This window comes from Protopterus annectens, chromosome 6.part0, assembly GCF_019279795.1.
Source record: "Protopterus annectens isolate FY-2018-M chromosome 6.part0, PAN1.0, whole genome shotgun sequence".
Classification (NCBI taxonomy): domain Eukaryota; kingdom Metazoa; phylum Chordata; order Ceratodontiformes; family Protopteridae; genus Protopterus; species Protopterus annectens.
The window spans coordinates 626,759,965-626,782,661 of NC_056737.1; the positions used below are offsets into that span (position 1 = coordinate 626,759,965).

General features: G+C 40.1%; 1 protein-coding gene across 2 annotated transcripts in view; it reads left to right on the top strand.

The window, feature by feature from the left end:
- Positions 1-2,647: 2,647 nt before the first annotated feature.
- ATL1 (atlastin GTPase 1) overlaps positions 2,648-22,697 on the top strand; it is a 903,853-nt gene continuing 883,803 nt past the window's right edge. Inside the window, exon 1 of one of the 2 annotated variants that reach the window (XM_044074302.1) lies at positions 2,648-3,176. In XM_044074302.1, the coding sequence (XP_043930237.1) occupies positions 3,143-3,176 (34 nt within the window). In that variant the 5' untranslated portion in view covers positions 2,648-3,142. The remainder of the gene's footprint in view (positions 3,177-22,697) is intronic. The other variant, XM_044074301.1, reaches the window with a different exon arrangement.

The window sequence follows — 22,697 nt, forward strand, 5'->3', positions numbered from 1 at the left end:
TGTTTTGTTTTCAATAACTAGCATGTGTTCTTTCTTAAACCTGAAACATTTGCAGTTTTGCGACTGAGTACTTCATGATGATATAGCTGTTTCACATTGGTGCTCTTGCTTATATCACTGGTGCTTATAGTGATTGAATAACCAAAGATTTAACAGTGATGTTAAATTAGATTTCTAGCACTCTGATAGTATGGTTTTATGAACCTACTCATTAGTTACTAAATAACATACAAAAAAACACCTTTTAAGAGAAAAACATTGGCAATTTAATAGTCTGGTAATATGTGGATTGTGCATATTATGCTCCGAAATAGAGAGAAAAAATAGTGCAAGCTAATAGTCTGTAATGCCTATTCCACAGTTTATGCTCCAAAACAGAGAGAAAAAATGATAATGTTACAGTGAGATTCATATGTAAGATCCTAGATACAGCTTATTTCATTGAGTTTCTGGTGTATGAACCTCTCTATTATGATTAACAGAACTTCACACAACTACACAATGGCAATCACAACAGAGCTGCCTTGACAATCATTTAGGATCTTTAAAAGCTGTAAGAATACACATTACACTCTGCCAAGTTGAAGGTGAAGTTCAAGTTGAAGCTTATTAAACTTCTTATAAGCCTAAGTACCTGTGGGGTTAACAACAAAACCACAGAAAATACAACACATAAATAAATAAATAAGTATGAAGTCTGAAATACAAAATTGAACAAGAAAATAATGCTTAAACAAAAGTAAAAAAAAAGGCAAGTTAGAAATAAATATCAGAACCTGGATGGTACAAAATCATGAGGTAAGAAATGTAAAGAATTCAAATTAAAATAGAATGCCAAATCTCATGTAAAGAACATTCTTAGACTAGTGTGTAAGCAATGCACAATAACAAATAGACAACAGATCCACTTCTAACATCAGAACTGTCATAAAGTAAAAGTTTCAGGGTTGCTAAGAATGGAGTACAGTTTAATAACCAACAAGCAGATCCCACCATCCTAGTCAGGTTTAAGGATCCTCATTAGCGGTTCACAAAATTCTGAAGAATTTTCTTTCTGCTGTAAAAAAATATTTTCAGAGAAAAAACTTCCCAAAGCAACCCCCCCCCCCCCCAAAAAAAAAATGCAGGCAGAAGATAAGTGCAGTGCACCATTAATCAGCAAGAGCTTTCAGCCAACAGATTTAAATTTTTTTTAGATATATTGTGCTGCTACCTTCTTTTTCTAAACTGGTAGAATATCAGGACTACTAAACTCATGTGTTGCAAAAAATGTAATTTGATCTCTAATCATAACCATCTGATGCGTGTTTTTGAATTCATTTCCTGAATACATAAGAACTAACTGATGAACTAGATATAACTCTGTGTTACATTGTCTTGCAGGAAACATGTCAACACCTGGAACTAATTGAGAATTCATCATGTTAGTACTCCACATAAAAGTGCGGTCAGAAATGAGTACTGCTCAGTAAGCACCTTCACTTCAAATACATTTTTTTAAATATATCAAGTAAATTCAATAGTTAAAAATCATAAAGGAAGTGGACATGTAAATTGGAAGCAGCTTCCACAACATAAAAACAGCTCAAGTTTTCTTTTTTAATCCATGAACCCAAAAATACACACAGAATTACAAAAATTCCATACAACAGCTAGTATAACAATGGTTATAAGGAAATTATAATTCACAAGGAATGCACAAATAATTATGACTACTTCTTTCTTGGCATGCACATGGAAAAGTATACTTGCCTAGTAAAACTGGAATGCTAGCTGTTATTTTCCATTTAATATTACTCATTTTATTTAAATTTGAATTGTTTTCCATGTTTTCATTTTGTTTTGAGTGAATTTGTATACACATTACATAGTAATGAATCAAACCAATGAACACAACTCTAACATTAGTTTTTATCTTGTTTCAGTGAAACTTGTACAAACTATGTTATTATATAAATATCTCCAAGAAAGCAAGAAATAATCAATAAGCCATACTGTAAAAAAATGTACCACTTAAATATATTACAGAATGCCTTGTCTGTGATAATAATGTAGTAGTACTTGCCATGCCTTCCAGATATCTCTCAACCTGCAGATACTGAAAGTAGGGACAAAAGCCCCTGAAAAGTAGAAGCAGTTACAAAAAAATCTGAACATCTAGTTAACATAAACATTGAATACCATATCACACATAACTCTTATCACTTCCAGCAGGAATGTAATATACTACCCTAGAAAATGTTTACAAAAAACAGAATGACAAAAATTATGGAAAAAAATAAGTACATTAGCAAGAAAAAAAAAAAAAAAAAAACATTGTAAAATCTGTAGAATTTAATGAGGCATACTGCAAAATTTTACCACACAAGGTCATTTATTTTTGCTTCTGAAAAAGAGAAATGCAAGATGTGCATCCTCTTTTTTTTAATTGGTACCTCTAGGATGTGGGCCACGTGATGTTTTTTTTTTAAAGACAATTCAATGAATTCATTTGAAAACTTCTGTAAATGAATATGCATAATGCATTTTACGCTCATTATCATCGTTATTTTGGCAAAAAACACTAAAAAAAGTTATGCCTACCAAAAATTAAGGGGCAAAAGTCAGGGATTGTCTTGCGTGGAAGTGTACGGTACGCAATTACATAGCTCGCGGCACGTACTGCATTCTCCCTATATACATTATTCTTGTTTTAGATTAAACAATATTTATGAAATGTTTTATCTTATTTTGTAACCGCGCAGAACTGACAATGTTTGAAAGCACTTGATTCTGTTTTCTCACCGACGTTACCGATTCTTAGGCTGGAGTTTACTGAAGCCACAGCAGTTAGGTGTCAGTCTAACTGTAAGACTATTAATTGTTTATTGTGGTTTCAGACCTACTTCAACCTGTTAAAACGCACTTCGCTGCTAGCGCTGTACGGCGCTCCTGATGACGTCGCAGACCTACAGAGAGAAATACGGTAACAGGAGGATACTAGGAGAGGCCGGGCTGCATCTTCTCTGCAGCTGTAACAGCATCAGGAGCGATACTGCCGGCTCTTCGACACGGAGATCCACCCGTGTTGTACGGAAACGCCGTTGCCTTAGTCACACAACGACAGGTTTTCCCCAAAGTCTCAGAATCCCCCCTAGGAAACATGCCTAATAAACGAAAGGAAAGAAATAGTTGGGGTGAGTGAAATATATAAAGACATTTTGTTGCGATGCTTGGACTGGCTGTATGATATACATGACTGGGAGGGAGTCTTAGGTCCCAGTGGTTATTTTGTGGGAACGGTTGCAGAATTAAATATTGCTAGATTTTAATCACACGCAGACATTCATATACATACATCGCCACTGATTACAAATTACGACTGACTGGCATTGCATGATGCTGAATTATTTCTTTTTTCCCCCGTTATATTAATAGCTCTTGTCTATACCCGTTGGTTGAGTCTTGATTTTCCGGTAGTGTTAAAGAACTCTCTGTAGCTGTCAGGGCCCATGAGCAATACTAAATTGATTCTATGCGAATTGTATAATTGTTGGTCAATCACAGATAGAAACTACATCTAGTTAAACATATTTTCTATTTCTTTCTCATCTATTTATAGTTTTGCAGTTCTCCTCCCTCCCGTGTTATTTGAAACAATTGCGCTCAGTACCGTTGTGCGTTTTTCTTGTGCATGGCACATAGTTTTTACCTCATGTTTATTGTTTCAAATTTTTTATTGTTGAATTAGATAAACTTTTTCTGTCATTTAATCTTGTAAATGGTGTATTCTGCTTACTTAATAATGATATGCAATTTACTTGCCAATTAACATAAAATAAAATGATGGTTTAACAATAAATGTGTAATGATTAAGCATTGCAGGTTATGCCTTCTACGATTAAGAGTATTGAAGATTTATGTTAAAATAGTAGGGCGTGATACAGTGAACTAGGATTTTTTTTACTGCATTACAAAGTTTATTGGTTTTGTGTCTGATTTCCAAGTCTTTGTGCACAAAATAATACTGTATAAGACAATAGATTTTTTTTTTTGCAGGAATTGAGCAAAGCAAAAAAAATATGTAATGGTTTATTGTAATAAATTTAGCTTGTTAGCTATTATTAGACAAAAAATTAAAGAGCTACTCTTTGCATAGAATAGTTTGAACCAAAGGACACTTGCACGCGTATTGCACTAAACAGGTATCTTAACCAGTCAGTATTACACACGCACAAACTTGTATTATATTGTTTCTATAAATGTTTAAGTAGCTGTCTGTGTACATATTTATGTATACATATATATATTTGTGTGTAATTATACATGTGTTTGTATACACACACACGGTTCCAGATAAATACTAGGCTAGCTGCCCTTGCTGGCCATTTTAAGCCTGATCAATTTCCCTTTTTGTGCTTGAATTAACCAATCCCATTTGGTTAGAGATTGGCCTTACCCATCCCCATGGTCGGTAATTGTATATATATTACTCTTACTGAGTATAACTGTGATCATACCAGAGATAATTCAAGGGGATCCATGCAAATGATAAAGCATTTAGGAGCTGCCTTGGCCATTGATAGTATAGGGGCCAGTCCTGGGGTAACTTTTCTGTTTACCATCCATAGATCCAAGATATGCTTCAATATTGACAGGGATGAACTTTGTTTTATGTAGATGGGGAGTCTGTTCCAGAGCAGTGATATCCTCTGCGAAATATACCTGCCACTTCAAACTCTTCTGTTGATGCAGAAGAGGTTTAGATCCCAAGACTGAGTATTTCTGATTCCATGGGCGTGCCAGTTGCATGTGTCTACATTTGGTACAACATATATTAAATATGCATCTACGTATATGTGCTTGAATGTATAATGTGTGTATATGTACACACTCATTTCTTTGTTTTTATAATTTCAGAAGTAATATAATGCTCACTAAATTGAGGTATCAGTTCTCACAGTAAAAGAGTAGCTCTTTATCAGTGTTTTATTACGTGTGTGTGTGTGTGTGTGTGTGTGTGTGTGTGTGTGTGTGTGTGTGTGTGTGTGTGTGTGTGTGTGTGCTTGACTGTGTATTCATACACATGAGAGAAGGATGCATTCTAAGACAAATATTGTAGAATTTGCACATCAGTGTGCAATTTAAGCTTCTTCACAGTGCTTGTGTGTAAAGTTAAGAGTACAGTGCCAGTAGTTTGATGGGGTTCACAGCTGATTTCAGAATATGCAATAACTGTATTGCTTTTGTTGTGATGCCTAATTGAATACTATAAAACCGAAATGACTGGAATATCCCGGATACTTAGAGCTATGCAGCAGTAATTAAAAAAAAAAAAAAAGAGTACATAAACAAATAAATAACAAGTATTTTAGCAGCAAGTGATGGATGCATTCAGAGTGAAACAAATGCTCTAGACCTGGCATTCTAGTATGTGTATGTGTATGTGTTTAAGTGTTTTTAGGTAGATAGTGTAATTGGTAGATGTTAGAATGGCACTGGGTGAAGACCGCTATTGTGATTTTAAAGGAATATGCCAATGAGGCATTTGGTACACTATTTCTTGAGATACTGCAGTTACTTGGTACAGCTAACAGTGACTCAGCTTTAGAGACAAGTTCATTTTATAGTATTACATCATATTGATACTTCAGAAAGGCAGGTCTGTTGTAACAGTAAAAATTTCTTGTACTTTTTATGGGGAGGGGATGAACGTTCGCCTTGGTAGGTTGGAACATTAAACACAATTAATGGCTTTCAGCACTTCAGGATGGTAGTGATTTCAGAGTTAATACCCCTGCACTCTCCAATACATATGAAAATAGCTTTTATTAGTAAATGCTTTGAATTATTAATTTTATTTTAGTATTAATGCTTATTTGGTTTGGCTGTCTGACTAAATTAGTCTTATTGTCTACGGAGGCCCAGAGAGCAAAGTGCTCCAAGCACAATTATTAAATACATTAGTCATGTCAGAATGGTTAGGCTAAAATTATAGTCCAGATGACATATTCTGATAATAGGTAAAGATGCAAGAAATTGTATACAGTAACTGAGGCTTTAGTGTGAATTTAGTCCATCATGATGCCACTGGGTAATGTTTTTGGAGAAGACCTCTAGAGTCTTTTTTTTTTTTTTTTTCATGGAGGACTTTTGCATAACTATTAAAGTGAATAGGGTTCTGATTACTGGCAGTGGTCATCATTTGGCATAGTACTAAAGAAGGCAAAAGTTCACCCTTTGCAGTAACCCATGTGTTGTGCTACTACTTGTCTGATTTTAGTTTTTTATATGCTTTTTCCTGACGTACTTGTGGTCTGTCAGTTGCCTTCGATCATCCATTGAGACAGTCATTTAGACATCTACAAATGGGGGTGGGGGGTTGGTACCTTAGCCTCTGTGCTACTCATATAATGTTTTCTACTACAGAATTCCCAAATGAGATTTCTTTCACCTCACAGACAATAATCACCTGTATTTAAGGGTGAACTGTTGTTTCAAGACCTGGGAACTACATTATGCCTCCATTATCAGTGAGGTGGAGGACTGAGTAAGCTGTTACCCTCATTCCAGTGACTGCTTGCAGGTGTGGTCTACTATACTCTCCTCCACAGCATGAATCGTTCTGCAAACACCTGGCTCTAGATACAGAATGTAAATTGCTTGGCAGGCACATTCATAACTAACCAAATTGCTACCTCTGAAGCTTGCTGTATTGGCCAGCCTTTGCAGGGTGTCTGTAAAGCAGCAAGGATTAGTGAGTCGAGGGCCATTCACTACTACTACCCTTTCCAGCAGGCTTTTTCAGTGCTCAGACCTTTTTAATCCATCCAAGGTTATCTTGTTCACAATCAGGGATTCATCCCTCTGCACCCCAGAACCAGCACTCTTCTGGTTTTAGTTGACATGTGCCCTGTAGCACAACATTTGAACCCCTCTGGACTTTCTCTTCTTGGTTCTTCAAAACTCATTGACCTCATTGTTTACTGGACATTTTGGCTGACTCTTCAGAACATCTAAAATGTATCTGTTTTGTATTGCCTTCCCCAGGGAAGTATGTGAATAAATGCATGTGTGATAGAAAAGTAGCCCCCCCCCCCCAAACAAAAAATCAAAACAAAACTTGGCTTTGCACGATACTGATAATACCAGTGTAAGAGAATTAACAAATCTGTTAAAATGGAGAATTTTTAAAAAAAAATTACACAGATCAAGAAATAAGGAGTCTAAATATGGAAGAAAGTCATTTTAAGGCAAAAAAGTAAGTAAGAAAATAGCATTTGCATGTTGTACAATGATGGCAGATTATTAAGTTTAAAGAAGGTAAAATTAGGCTGAGAAAAGACAGGCAGAAAGGTTGAAACATTTAAAATATTCCTGCTATGAATTGTTCATTGACAGTGTACCTTAAAAGGTTTCCACTGCAGAACAACTAGCCGGTCAAAAAGGCTGAGAAGGAACCATCATCTTCATTACTCAGCAGGTGAAAACTGAAGTCTGTCACTGACTAACATCCAAGATGAGCCTACAGTTGTAAGGGAAATGGTCACTTTTAAAGTTATGTCAACTTCACAAACATCTGGTATGATATGGTTACAGAACAGTTAGTATTCTCTTCTCAGTCCATCCTTTGTTAGTTCATGAACCAGTACAGGTGTCAGTATAGGACAAGCCCACAGCCTAGAATTACTGTGCTTTCTGAAGTGACATTTCAGGGTGATGCAGGCCAAAAACGTAAGCACATACAACACCCAAGCAAACTTTGGACTATCAGAGGTCCTCTAATAAATGTTCAAGGTCATACTTTTAGTGACCATATATTTTTTTTATCTACACTTGTTTCTGTACCCTTTACTAATGCAAGATGGTGGTAATCCGGAAAACTGGAGTCAGATCTGGTATCCCACTTGTGACCCACAGGGTGACAGGACTAACAAGAAATGGAGTAAAAAGGATTAGTCCAGATAAAATCATTTTAGCTAAAAGATATAGAAAACTTTCTCTCTGATGCTCTCCCTGTGGGAGGGATAAAGATGCCTTTGTTGAAGTTTCAAGTAGTTTATTCAGTTAAGTAGGTAGATGGATGTTCATGAAAGAAGAGGAGGAGCCCACTCTAGAAGAAGTAAGAACTTTACAAAGAAAATAAAGTCAGTGAAAGCAGCAGGCTCAGATGAAGTCATAACAGATATGATAAGGATGTTGGGTAAGATAGGGGAGAAATGGCTCGAGTGCACCCATAGTAATATGGACTGAAACGTATATGCCAGATGACTGGATAATAAGCATACTAGTCCCAGTATTCAAGAACAAAGGGGGCATTCACAGCTGTGGGGAGTATAGAGGTATCAAACTCCTTCATGGGCTCAAAGGTGTATAACTAGCCTAACTACCAGTAACACCCTTATAAGCCTAGCTTTGCAACCCAAATGTGGCCCACAAATTTGATTTATATGGGAGGTTATTTACTGACTGCTTCTGTCCTTCAGAGAAATGGGTACCACACCAGGGATGAATTTCCAATTACAAATCCAGTGGTTCAAGTTGTGCGTAAATAGGAATAGGGAGGAACTCTGCTTCACAGGAATAGGGATCCAGTTCCAGAGAACGGGAATTCCCTGAGAAACATATCTGTCTGTCCAGTGGGTCTTATTGTCACAAACAAAATTTGTCTTTTAATCTAGAAGTTCTAATGCTGTTTGTTTGTTTTGATGAACCTTTTACACATCCACAAGTGTCCAGGGGTGCCTTGTATGCCAGGTAAAGATCACCTCTCAGAAGTGTGCAAGATACAGAGTAAAGAGGCAGGACTTTGAGGAGATCAACATTATGTTTACTGCCTGCATTCTTTTTGTAAGGAACTGTGTCTGGTTATGTACATACTGAAAGGGGCATTATACTCTGTGATGGTGCTGATGATGACCGAGTACTGTGGTATGATCTCTTTGGACATGTATATCATGCCCTATCACACTGCCTGAAAGTTGTAGTGGGGTGATTGATGCACAGATATGCAGAATAGTAGAAAATAAGATGGGAGATGGGCAGTTTGGATTTAGGGCAGGATGCAACTGACTCAACATTCGTAGTGAGACAGATACTTGAGAAGACGCTACAGATGAGGAGAGTCCAACTAGGCATTCCTAGACTTGAGGAAGCATATGACAAGGTCCCAAGAAAGCTGATTTGGCCAGTCCTGCTGTGGTTCAAAGACACACAAACACTGGTAGAATTAGTATAGGCTATGTGAAGAGTCTTCATAGAGATTTTTCACAGGCATTTGTTATCCAAAGTGACAAATTTTTAAGAAGTATTTGTTACAGGGGTCCTGAATTTTGAACTTTGAATTTCAATGTGTTTGAAATATAAAATTAGCTTTATGTACAGTTAGGAGATGTGTGTATATAATAATGGCAAGCTGTAAACCTTAAGTAAACAAAAGGGGACATCAGGATATCACATAGCTTTACATCGTCTCAGTCGAGCTCTGCTCTTGACAGTGCAGGCAGGTTGTCAGGAAATTGCTGAACAAGCTCTGCATATTTGCTAAATGAATTAGAAGTATGTAAAATTTTTTTGTATAAAGAAAAAAAAAAAACAGACCGGTTTATTGGTACTGATTTATCTCCAGACATCTTTAAATATTTTAAGTTTTGTCTGTCGTCTGGGTTGTAATAAATGAAATGTGTGGTATGGCATGTTTTGGAAAGGAGTTTCAAAGGTCACAGCAGCAGATATTTAATTGATTGCCCCTCAAACTCCCATGTATTCTATGCATTGGCTTGTTTCTGTTTACATATGAATTTCAATGTTTGCGGTTTTGGACTTTATTGGTGTAGGTATGTAGTTTTAGTAGTATTCTTTGGTTGTCTGAATTATGTGAAGTTTTACTTTCATTCTGTTTCAGTATAGCTGCAGATAAGTGCTTCTCTGAGGTAAGGTTTCTAAATATTTGAGGGGTACTTCAGAAATATACAGTTCAGTGCATTATATGAAATGGTGAGTTGCACAGTAACTAGCAAAGATGGAGTGATTCAGAGATGCACATAACATAGTTGCACTACAAAGAAAATGGTGTGATATGCTTCATATGTAAATGACCACATACTGACATGCAAATGAGAGACTTTAAGGAAATGAAAGACTTGGTGTATGCAAGGGATGATGATAAACATGGTTGAGCAATTTAGAAATGGATATCCCACAACAAAACCGCTTCTGTGGCATACAGGGATAAAGCCCTGACATACAGCCCAGGCCACCCAGGTTCTGTTAGTTGCTGAGTGATGGAGCAGCAGGGAGGGAGGGATGGCCATTACCATCCCACAGGAGCACAATGACATGGACATCTCCTTGTGCAGTCCGTGATGGAGGCTGGGGATATCACATGATAGAGATGTGGTCCAAAGAGGAGGTGGCCAAGCAGATGCAGAAGGTATGAGATGCACCACAACATCCCCATTGCACACCCACCCCTCAGACATAACCACATCATCGCATAGGAAGGGGGGATTAGGTAGGGTATAACCCCAAAAATTCCCCCGAATGGATGTGGATGGCGGAGACCCTCTCAACACTTTTCGGTTCCATGACTAGCCCTGGTGGATTTACAAAGTAAACCATGGAAATGCATTGAGTAGCCTGTAGACTGAGTATGGATTTGGGGCACTAGGAGCAGTGCTGGAAGAATTATGTAATTGAGGGGACCCCTCCCCCCAAAAATGCCACAATGAGCTTGTCACACTTGGCTATTCCAAGCGCCATGATTTGGTGGTGAACAGGATTGCTTTCTCTTCTAAGATGCCAGAATTAGCAACTGCACTAGCTGACAGCAGTACTTACTAGTCACTCTTGCAGCCAGTGACAACAGTGTTGCATATTGGCACCCTTCACTTCACGGGCAGGTCTGTCAGTGGCTGAACTACCATCACCTTCACAACACTGAATGGACAGAAATGCCATAAGGGAGCTTGTAGTCATATGTCACCCTCAAATAGAATCCCCAGACACAAAGATCTGTGTGGTGATTAACATCCTCACTATGGGGACTTGCCTTGTCTGACAGCAGACATCGTAGGAGTTTCACTGACCTATGTCTCATGAATCGTACACAAGTTTCTTGACATGATGCTGCAGCATAGAGAGTATGACATAGAGGGTTATGACTGGGTCCCCAATCCTAAGCACATTATTATGTGTTTGAGACATAGATGTCAAGAAATTCACCTCGAGAGTGAAGCTCAGTAAAGTGAGTGCTGTTTCACATGTAAGGAAAAAGTCAGGCACAGTTTTTAAACACTGCCCTAATTTAAATAAGTTTCTTACAGACTACCATCTGTAAACTTCTGTGGACATAGGAAATATATTCAGGGACAGAAGGAATGTTCCTTCTCTTGTATATGACCGTCGCAGCTCTTAAGAGTGTGGGTAACAGTTGTTATACACCTCTGAAAATGTTGTTATGGTTGATTCTTGTGCTACAGGTCTATCTTTTTTCCAATTTTGGAGCGTAATCATGGCACTGCATGTACTTCATGGGGTTCCCACATGCATCAGAGGAGTGGAACAGTATTATATGGGCATTCTGTGACACAGCCCATTTCCCTGAGGTTCAGGGCTATTGACTGTACCATCATTGTGGTTAACTCCATGTCTGCTCCACATGGTGTTCGGTTTGTCAACCCGAAGGCCTTTCTGGGCTTCCACTCCATCAACTTTCCAGTGGTCTACAATGCACAGGGTATCATTTACAGTGTTTCCACCAGCCATCCAGGCAGTTCCATAATTCTTACATCTGGAACACGTGACCTATACCAGCAGTTTGTGCAGGGTGATTTTTCCACAGGGCCATCTAATCGGTAGGTGCACACATGTCTCCCACTTCTACCCACCCTGTATGAGAAAACATAAAGGTATGTAGGCTGCAGTCCATTCATAACTGTCTACTGTTGTGTGCTGTAGGTGATGGAGGATATGCCCTGGAGCCATGGCTCATGATAGCTGTCTACATTACTCAGACCATAACAAAGATGGAATACAGCAGTGAACTGTCACAGACTCCTAACATCCTTGTGTGTGTGTGTGTGTGTGTGTGTGTGTGTGTGTGTGTGTGTGTGTGTTCAGAGTGCTGAAGGCCACTTTTCTTGCCTAGATCCCTCTGGTGGTATGCTGTAGTATGCTTCTGTGACCTGCAGCAAGATATTTGTTTTCTGTGCCATGCTGCACAGTGTTTGTTTGCAGACAGCTACAGCACAGCCACACCATTTGAATGCTAGAAAGACCAAAGCCAGTAGCAGAAGAGGAGCTGGGTGAGGAGTTATTGGAGGAACCAGCTGCCAAAGAGGCAGCATCTGTTCCACAGTTGTGGTTCATGACATTGACAACATAGAACACATCTGATTCATGCAATAATATACCCAGTCTTTGAAGTACATTGCATTGTCTGGCCACGTTGTGTGTGTCAGTCATTACCTGACCCGCACAAGTTTGAGGGATGGTCAGGTCCGGTTATCATCCTTTGCTGAGGTGGAGTGGGCCACAGTTGCAGGGAAAGCAACAGAAACCAAAGTGGAAGTATACATGAGTTATAGTAGGTAGATGTTGTAGCCAGGCACCTGTCGAGGTGGTTGCGGGGATTTTTGTAGCAAACTGTCTATAACAATGGTTGAGCTGCCAGATGGAGGTTGATGTCTGAATGGTCTGGTTGTCCCTGCAGTAAGAGGATGGGAGGCCTCCTGTACAGAGATGGTGTAGCACTTCATTAGCATGTACTTGATATCGGCTGTGACCCCACATAGGGAAGGTTTTATACTGTGGATGGCCAAGTTAATGCAGTTGATTTTGCTGTGGCACTGCATACTGGGCACCACAGGATGGCATGGGTGGTACATAACTGCATAACCTTGACTGACGACCCCTGTGGAATGTACTCACAGTGAACGCCGAGGAGTGTCAGCCAAGACCTTGTGCATGCTCTTTCCTGGGGGTGGGGGTGGGGTGTGTGGAGTGGAGGCAGTCATGTGAAGTGTGATGGCTGTCACAAGCCCTGGAGTGGTGGTGGACAGTTGTGGAGGCCTGCCCTGTTACTGCTTGTTACACTGTTGGTCTGTGGTATGGCCACAGTAGGCAGTGGTCTTTTTTTATGGCAGTTGTAATAGCTGTCAACTCCCCTCATTCTGGGTGTCTACTGTTGCTGCCTACATGCTGGGTTAGTGTGCAGGCATTGCAGGATCTCATGTACATCTTGGTGCATGCTGTGCATCACATTTAATTATCTCTGATAGGGTGTGAGTGGCACCTGTCTGTACCTGGATCACTAATCTGCACAACTGCTAACAGATTCCCAGGTAAGATCCAATTTTGAGAAATGAGTGTGGATCAGATCGTGGCAGTAATGTCCACCGTCACAACTTTTCCTTATGCTGTGTGTATGCTCTGAAGTGGTTGCGCCTCCCTCTGCCATCATGTGGGTAGGTGGGGACTGAGCACACTGTGATGAGCTTCCATGGACAGGCCTGCCATAACTAAACATAGGTGATGCAGGGTAGGCATTGACGTGCACTATAGGTATAGCTGTAGATGTGGGTGGTATTCCTCCCACTGTTCTTGACTTGCTTGACTGTGCAATGAGGAGACTGCTGACTACCATCATTGTCCAGAACTGGTTATGGAGTGGCATCAGGCATATCTCATCTCATTGCTCTTGCTCCCACATCAGTGACACCTGTAAAATTAGACAGAGAGAGAGAGAAAATCCTATGACTGTGGTGAAACATAGATGACACTCTATACCACCCTGTGGTACACATTAGTGCCAAGTATTTAGAAAGTCAGAAGTCACTTAAGTACCTTGTGGTGCAAGTCATGTCTGTTGAATCCCTGTTGTAGTTGTAAGACCGAGATATGTGAACATTTACCATTGATACACTAGTGGCAGTCGTGAACCACTATGTTATGATACTGGCCTATGGGCGTTCCAGCATGGTGCATTCCCAACAGACTCGAGTGCTATCACCACCAGTCTGGCCCCCACACCCAGGCCTTGTTATAAGTGTGTTGTCACTGTCCCTGGACAAGGATAATAGGAACTCCTTTGTCTCTGGGAGAGTGCTCTTTATACTGTGGCAGTTTTGTCTCTTGAGGTGGCATGCACCTTGTTCTTTGTATGCAGATTCACATCATTCATCTTTTAGGTGGACTGGCCATGCTTTCCTATAATGGCCACCCATGGCACTGATGACATACAATGGATCCTGTCGCAGGTGATCTGGAAGGTTTTGTCATCCTTGTCCTTAAATAGCATCTGCCTGCAGTGGGTGTGTAAAGCTTGTGTGACCACCTTTGTCTCTGCTGGGGTGAACTTCTCCAGCATTTGTTGCTGCTTTAGGTCAGATCTCAGTACGTGTTCTTACCTGGATGCAACTATAATCACTTGTATGTTTGCAGACAATACCTTATCACTGGCCACTAGCCATGCTGCAGCTGTACAGATGACATGTTGTGGCTGATGTAAAATGTTGGTATAATCCAGGCCACAACAGCATGCTATACAGTAGTATAGTGTATACAGCACAGGATGCAACATGCAGACTGTAGTTCAAATAGGCCATAAGATGTATATTGTAGGCTGAGATCCACTAGACTCCAAAGCAGACTATCCATATGTGCACACCTCCTGAGTCATATCTATATATAGTGGCCATGTCCTAATTGGCACTGACTTTAAAAGTACTCCAGCTTGGTTTAAGAATGAATACATGATTTTCTTTCACCTTCCGCATTAAAAAAAAAAAAAAAAAAAAACATGCAGTGTGCCTGCTTGGCTAGTTTGAGAACACACTGTATAAAGTGAATGCATGGCAACAGCTTGCCAGAGAAATAAATGGTGCCACTGGTGTCCCCATGCTGTGGTGAACAGTATTGCCGTAAGTACAGTGACCTGAGGAGACGCCACCTAGACCTTCTCCAACAATGGAATGTTTGGGAAGCGGAGACACTTTGTTTGAAAGTTGGTTTGTATTGTTTTAGCACTATTATACAGGCATTGTTGATGCACATATTTTTCTCTTCATTTACCAGGAATCTGCTGATGCATTTCTGTTTTATTTTTGTTGTGTAGTACAACAGGAATTGAAACTAATTGGTTATCTTACCAATAGAGAACCAGTACTAACCTATAAACCCATTGTTCTAAGATTCATTTTCCATGTAGAAGAAATCCATTCTAATCATCATCATACTCTTTTGGCTGTTCCTGTTAGGGGTCACCACAGCGGATCACCTGTTTCCATTTCCTCGTGTCCTCTGCATCTTGCTCTGTCACACCAACCACCTGCATGTTCTCTCGTACCACATCCATAAACCTTATCTTAGGCCTTTCTCTTTTCCTGTTACCTGGTAGCTTCATCCTTAGCATCTTTTTCCCAATATACTCAGCATCCCTCCTCAGCACGTGTCCAAACCAACATAATCTTGCCTCTCTGGCTTTGTCTCCAAACCTTCCAACCTGGGCTGACCCTCTAATATACTTATTCCTAATCCTGTTCAACCTTGTCACACCCAGTGCAAATCTTAACATCTTTTACTCTGCCACATCCAACTCAAACTCCTGCCTTTTTGTCAATACCACTGTCTCCAACCCATATAACATAGCTAGTCTCACTACCCTCTTGTAGACCTTCCCTTTCACTCTTACAGGTACTCGTCTGTCACAAATCACTCCTGACACTCCATCCTGCCTGTACTCTCTTCCACACTCACCGTTACTCTGAACTATTGACCCCAAGTATTTAAACTCATCCACCTTCGCCACCTCTACTCCTTGCATCCTCACCATTCCTCTGTCCTCCCTCTCATTCACATGCATATATCCTGTCTTAGTCCTGCTGACCTTCATTCCTCTTCTCTCTAGAGCATATCTCCATCTCTCCAAGGTCTCCTCCACCTCTTCCCTACTCTCACTACAGATCACAATGTCCTCTGCAAACATCATAGTCCACGGGGACTCCTGTCTGAACTCGTCTGTTAACCTGTCCATCACCATTGCAAATAAGAAAGGGCTCAGAGCTGATCCTTGATGTAACCCCACCTCCACCTTAAACGCATCTGTCATTCCCACCGCATACCTCACCGCTGTCACAGTACCCTCGTACATATCCTGTACCACTCTTACGTACTTCTCTGACTTCCTCATACAATACCACAACTCCTCTATAGGCACCCTGTCATATGCTTTCTCTCTAAGTCTACAAAAACACAGTGCAACTCCTTCTGACATTCTCTGTACTTCTCCATCAACACTCTCAGAGCAAACATCGCATCTGTAGTGCTCTTTCCCGGCATGAAACCATATTTCTGATCACTAATCATCACGTCCCTTCTTAACCTAGCTTCCACTACTCTTTCCCATAACTTCATGCTGTGACTGCTCAATTTAATCCCTCTGTAGTTACTACAGCTCTGCACATCACCCTTGTTCTGTAAAAATCGGTACCAAAACACTTTTTCTCCATTCCTCAGGCATCCTCTCACTTTCTAAGATTTCATTAAATCTGGTTAAAAACTCCACTGCCATTTCACCTAATCCCTCTGTAGTTACTACAGCTCTGCACATCACCCTTGTTCTGTAAAAATCGGTACCAAAACACTTTTTCTCCATTCCTCAGGCATCCTCTCACTTTCTAAGATTTCATTAAATCTGGTTAAAAACACCACTGCCATTTCACCTAAACACCTCCATGCTACCACAGGTATGTCATCTGGGCCAACAGCCTTTCCATTCTTCATTCTCTTCATAGCTATCCTTACTTCCTCCTTGCTAATCCATTGTACTTCATGATTCACGATCCCTACATCCTCCAACCTTCTCTCCCTCTCATTTTCTTCATTCATCAACCCCTCAAAGTACTCTTTCCATCTCCTCAACACACACTCCTCGCTTGTGAGTATGTTTTCCTCATTATCCTTTTATCACCTTTACTTGCTGCACATCTTTCCTAGCTCGGTCCCTCTGTCTAGCCTTTTCTCCCTCCTTAATGTCCAAACTTTCATACAACTCTTCATATGCCTTATCCTTAACCTTCGCCACCTCTCTGTTTGCCATGCACCTCATCTCCTTATACTCCTGTCTACTTTCTTTATCTCTCTAACAGTCCCACTTCTTCTTTGCCTGTATACTCTCCTGTACTTCCTCATTCCACCACCATGTCTCCTTGTTGTCCTTCCTCTGTCCCGATGTGATACCAAGCACCTTTCTAGCCGTCTCGCTTACTAGCTCTGCTGTAGGTACCCAGCTATTTGGTAACTCTTCACTGCCACCCAGTGCCTGTCTTTACTCATCCCTGAACTCCACCTCACAATTCCTTTTTCAATTTCCACCATTTGATCCTTGGTGCTGCCCTCACACTCCTCCTCCTCCTCTTCTTGATCACCAACGTCATCCTACAAACCACCATCCTATGCTGCCTAACTACACTTTCTCCGGTCACCACTTTAGTCTCCAATCTCCTTCAGACTGGCCCTCCTACATAAGATATAATCCACCTGTGTGCATCTTCCTCCACTCTTGTATGTCACCCTATGCTCCTCCCTCTTGTTATAATGCATATTCACCACAGCCATGTCCATCCTTTTCGCAAAATCCACTACCATGTGACCTTCTGTATTCCTTTGTTTAACACCATACCTACCCATCACTTCCTCATCCCCTCTGTTCCCTTCACACACATGCCCATTGAAATCTGCTCCAATCACCACTCTCTCACCCTTTGGTACAGTCATCACCAATTCACTCCAAAATTTTTCTTTCTCATCCATTGCACACCCAACTTGTGGAGCATATGCACTAACAACATTCATCATCACACCATCAATTTCTAGCTTCATAATCATCACTCTATCCGACACTCTTTTCACCTCCAAAACACTCTTGGCATACTGTTCCTTCAGAATAACTCCTACACCATTTCTCCTTCCATCCACACCATGATAAAACCATTTGAACCCACCTCCGATACACCTAGCCTTACTCCCCTTCCATCTGGTCTCTTGCACACACAATATACCTTCCTTCTGTCCATCATATCAGCTAGGTCTCTCCCTATACCAGTCATACTGCCAACATTCAAAGTTCTGACCCTCACTACCACAGTCCTAGCCTTTCTCCTCTCTTCCTGCCTTCGGCCATGCCTTCCGCCTCTTCTCCTCCTTTGGCCAATAGTAGCCCAGTTTCCGCCAGCACCCTGTTGGCTTGGCTAACAAGGAATCCATTCTAATACATATTAAAATAAAAAAACAAAATTATTATCTGTAACATGCTTGTATATTCTCCCAGGAAATGATGAGTCTGTTCACCACCAGTCCTGTGAAATGAAAACTGGCCTCAGTGTTAATTTGAAAGTAGTCTAATGGTCAGTTAAAAGATTCATCATTTTAGATGTTTTGGACTGTGCCAAATTATAGCTCAATCAGAACAGGCAAAACCATATGGGCATGATGACAGTATTCCAGACTGAGCCTTCATAACCACTCTTGAGTACAGTTGCTCTGTGAGAGATCTGAGCAAACTCTGTTGTAGATCGCCTGACATATGTTTTGTGTAGTTTTACCAAAATTTACCGGATTCAGAGTCACTTCTTCTCTGAAAGCTTGAGAATGTGTTTGATGTACCCAACTTCAGTCATGTCACAAGATCTTTGGATGGGCTACCTTTGATGGATTGCTTGATGAAGCTATGTTTTTGTCTGTTTTCCTCTACATCTTACACGACATGGCTACTATGACTAAAACACGTGGATATCACAAAAATACCCAGGATCATACCTAGTATTAAAACTGTGATGTTACCCATAGATCATTTTGTATTTTTTTTTCTGTTACTAAAAGCGGGAATCTGATCTTCATGTGAAAAATAAACAAGTGCATAACCAAGTAAAGAATGCTAGTTCATTTGCTAAAAATACATTTATTTATAGAAGCTACTGTTCTAGATAGATCTGTAACTCCTCCCCATATTTTAGAAAATTACAGACTGCCTACTAAATCTTTTCTTTTTTAACACCTTTGTTGAAATATCATTTAAGACATAGGCAAACATTCTTTTATATAAAAGACAACAAAAATATTAACATGGTCTTGGTGTTGCAAGCATTATACATCACATATGTTTTGGTATGACTATCATCAATCCACCATTTTTTTTAATTGCTCAGTTCTTTCCTTCCCTTATCACTCCTCCTCAAAAACATTATTCTAATTGTACTGTTACCACAATTTCTATTTCTTGTGTAATTTGCTCCTACCCTTTTCCAAAGATCACACTTCTAATTGTTTCTGTTACAATGCTAACTACTTCAAATACAGTTGGTTCAGACTTTGATTTCCATTTTCTAGTAATTGCTTTTTTGGCAGACAGCGGGATTAAACTTCACAAGGCCTTACTCTGTCTGTGTGATTCATATCCTATATCCCAGTTCAAAAAATAATTTTCTTAGTTACATCCATTTGCTTATCCAATTTATCTGACAGAGTACTCTTTTGGGGAATTTTTAAAGACTACCCCCATTGCACTCCCAAAACATGTGTTCCCAGTTAACTTTTTTCTTCCCCACCCCAACTCCAAAACTCCAAAATTTGCCATCTACACGAGGAAAAATTATTTGGAGTCTGCTTAGGTACAAAAATAGTTATGCAAACACTTCCAGGCAAAAATCCTAAATATTCTAGATTTTACATATTTGGAGGTCATGAACATGTCCCCCCATTGAAGAAACAATTCACAAGGAAACAATCTCTTTTCCAAATCTTTTCTGACCTCTTTTGATCGAGTAGTTATCATACAATATTTTATATGCCCTGTTAATTATCCCTTTGTAACAGCAGCTTCTGTTCTAGATTCAACTAAAAACTCTACCAGAGCAGGTGTTTCACTTAGGATTCCCCTATCCCTTTCTCTTTGCCTTTACTCTGAGATCAAGCCCCGGTAGGGAAGGCAGTCTCTAGCCTGCAATCCAAATGTCCGTTTGTTCTTCATCCCACATTTCCTGCTTGAGTTATTTGTTTCTGATGTTTCTTTTGCCAGGTTTCTCCAGTAAAATTATAGACCCCTCTTACCTGTTTTCTGTATCTCTACTTCAGTCATGCCTATTTGCAAAATCTCCTTTCTCTATTCCTGTATTGGTTTAGTTCTTGTAATACTTCCTGCTACTTTAAGAATATAATATCCTGTATGGTTATTATTCTCCTTAAGGATCTGCATCCAAAATCTTTCTTTCTTTTCTTTCTTGAACTTCCGCTTGCTTCAACATTATCCCTTTCCATTTTGAATTATAGCCTTCTGCTTGTATTATGTATATGAGCCTTAACTGTGTATCTGTAAAATATTATCCTAAATCATCTTGTTCTATTGAAAGGACCAACTTATCCCACTTCACTCTTGCCCTCTTCACATCCCATTTAAAACCCTTCAACTCATTAATTACTGTGCACAGCTTCTTCTCTGGTTGATAAAATTATGCTTGACCTGTATATAAAACTAAGGGGATTAAAAATATTTTTCACTGAATGTATATTGCTATAGATTATCCATAAACAAGATCTTCCAGTTTCTCAGTTTTTGTATTATCTTTTGTTTAGTCTCTTTCCACGTATTCTTAGCCGTCATAACTGAATCCTTTTTAACCTATAATCCTAAATGCTTCATTTTATTATATCCCCATAAATATAAGTATTGCTGTACCAATTTGTGTTTCGGTAGATAGTTTACAGCTGTAGTCTTTGTTTTATCTTCACTAATACGGGAGAGTGCTAAACACCCCTACTGTAATGCCTTCCCTGATAAGGTCAGACCCGAAAATGGTCTCCTTTTGAAGTAAAAATAAAACCTGGACCCCCAGCTAAACTGGGAATATTCAGGAACTATTCTAAGGCTAACCTCCTTCTATTAAGTGAGAACCTGGAAAAATTTCAAGCCCCCTATAAACCCAGAGAACACTTCTGCCTATGTAGAACTGTTCATAGAAATTCTGTACAAGCATGTTAATAGCTGTATAGAGGCAGCTGTACCCATCAGGAAGAAGTACAGAACTAACCCAAAAAAACAAGCCACCCTGGTGGAATCACAAAATCATTCAGATGTATAACCGGAGGAAGAAAATCATGGCAAAAATTAGGAGGTGCAGCACCCAACATGATAAAAGCACTTTCATTAAACTAAACAAACAACTCCGACAAATAGTCTACCAGAGCCATATTTGAGGTAAGTTTGGCCTCCCAGGCCAAGGACAACCACAAAGCATTCTTTAGCTATGTCCGCAACCTCAAAGGCAATAAACAATTGTTTGCAGAGCTCATTGTAAATAGAGCCACCTATACTGAGCCAGAAGATGTAGCAAACCTCTTGGCTGATAAATCCAGCTCCAACTGTACTCCTCTCTCCCCCTTAATCTTACCTCGGGAAATATCATCAAATATAACTCCTCCTACTATCACTAGGGAAAAGGTCCTTAATGCTCTCTCTAAGACCAAGAATTCTGCATCCATGGACCCAGACAGTATCCTAGGATGCCTTCTAAATAGCAGGAAACATGACCTGTCAGGGCCTCTGGAATTCCTATTTAACTGTAGCCTCCAAACAGGCTTTGTGCCTCATGAATGGAGAAAGGCAACAGTCATCCCTCTGCACAAATGTAGGCCATCTACAGACCATGAAAACTACAGACCCATAAGTCTCACTAGTCTTATGTAAAGCCATGGAAATAATTATCATGGAGATGATCAGTAGAGATATTGTAAACCTTCAAACACTGGACCCAATCCAGTTTGGCTTTGTAAAGGGCAGATCATACCTATTCAACCTGGTGGACATCTTTGAGAAGGTCGCCAAAGCAGTGGATGAGGGCAACATTGTTCACACTGCTTACCTTGACCTGGCCAAGGCATTTGACAGAATACCCTTCTCGTGCATTGTTGACAAACTTAAGAGGTTAGGTACAAACCCGTATGTCACCCAGTGGATAGCCAACTGGCTCACAGACAGGACCCATGAAGTTAGAATTGGGGAGTCCACCTCTACAAAGAGGACAGTCACAAGTGGAGTCCCTCAGGGATCAGTCCTTGGACTGCATCTTTTTGGCATTTACTTCTCGGAAGTCAAGGCCAATGTCAGTGGTCCCTGGCTGACTAAATTTTCAGATGATTGTAAATTAGGACGGTCATTGAATCTCACACAAAGACAAATGTTCTCCAGGAGGGGCTGACACAGACAAACAACTGGTGACAATAGTCATGTACTAAAACCTAAATGCCAAGAAATGCATAATAGTATCCTTTGGGAAGTAATCTATCACTGGTAACTATCATATTGTCAACACAACCCTTAGAGTTGACCCAGTAGTCAGGGAGTTAGGGACACACACAGATAGTAATCTAGCCTTTGATCATCACATGCCTACAGTGGTGAGGAATGTATTCTGTGTTGCACAACTTATAAACGGGTATTACAGCTGTGATGTCCCTCCTTTGGGCCAGTGATCAAGGAGCCTCGGTCCCCACCACTGACACTGGTGGGGATCGTTCACAGTGAGAAAAATAGACACACACACTATTTCCAGGTGCAATCCTCTGCACCAAGTACAATTTCCCTTAACAGCACACAGGAAATGCCCACTCCAGTTCTGGGGCTGGGCTTTCTCACCAGGCCCCAAATAAGACTCCCCACTGTAAAG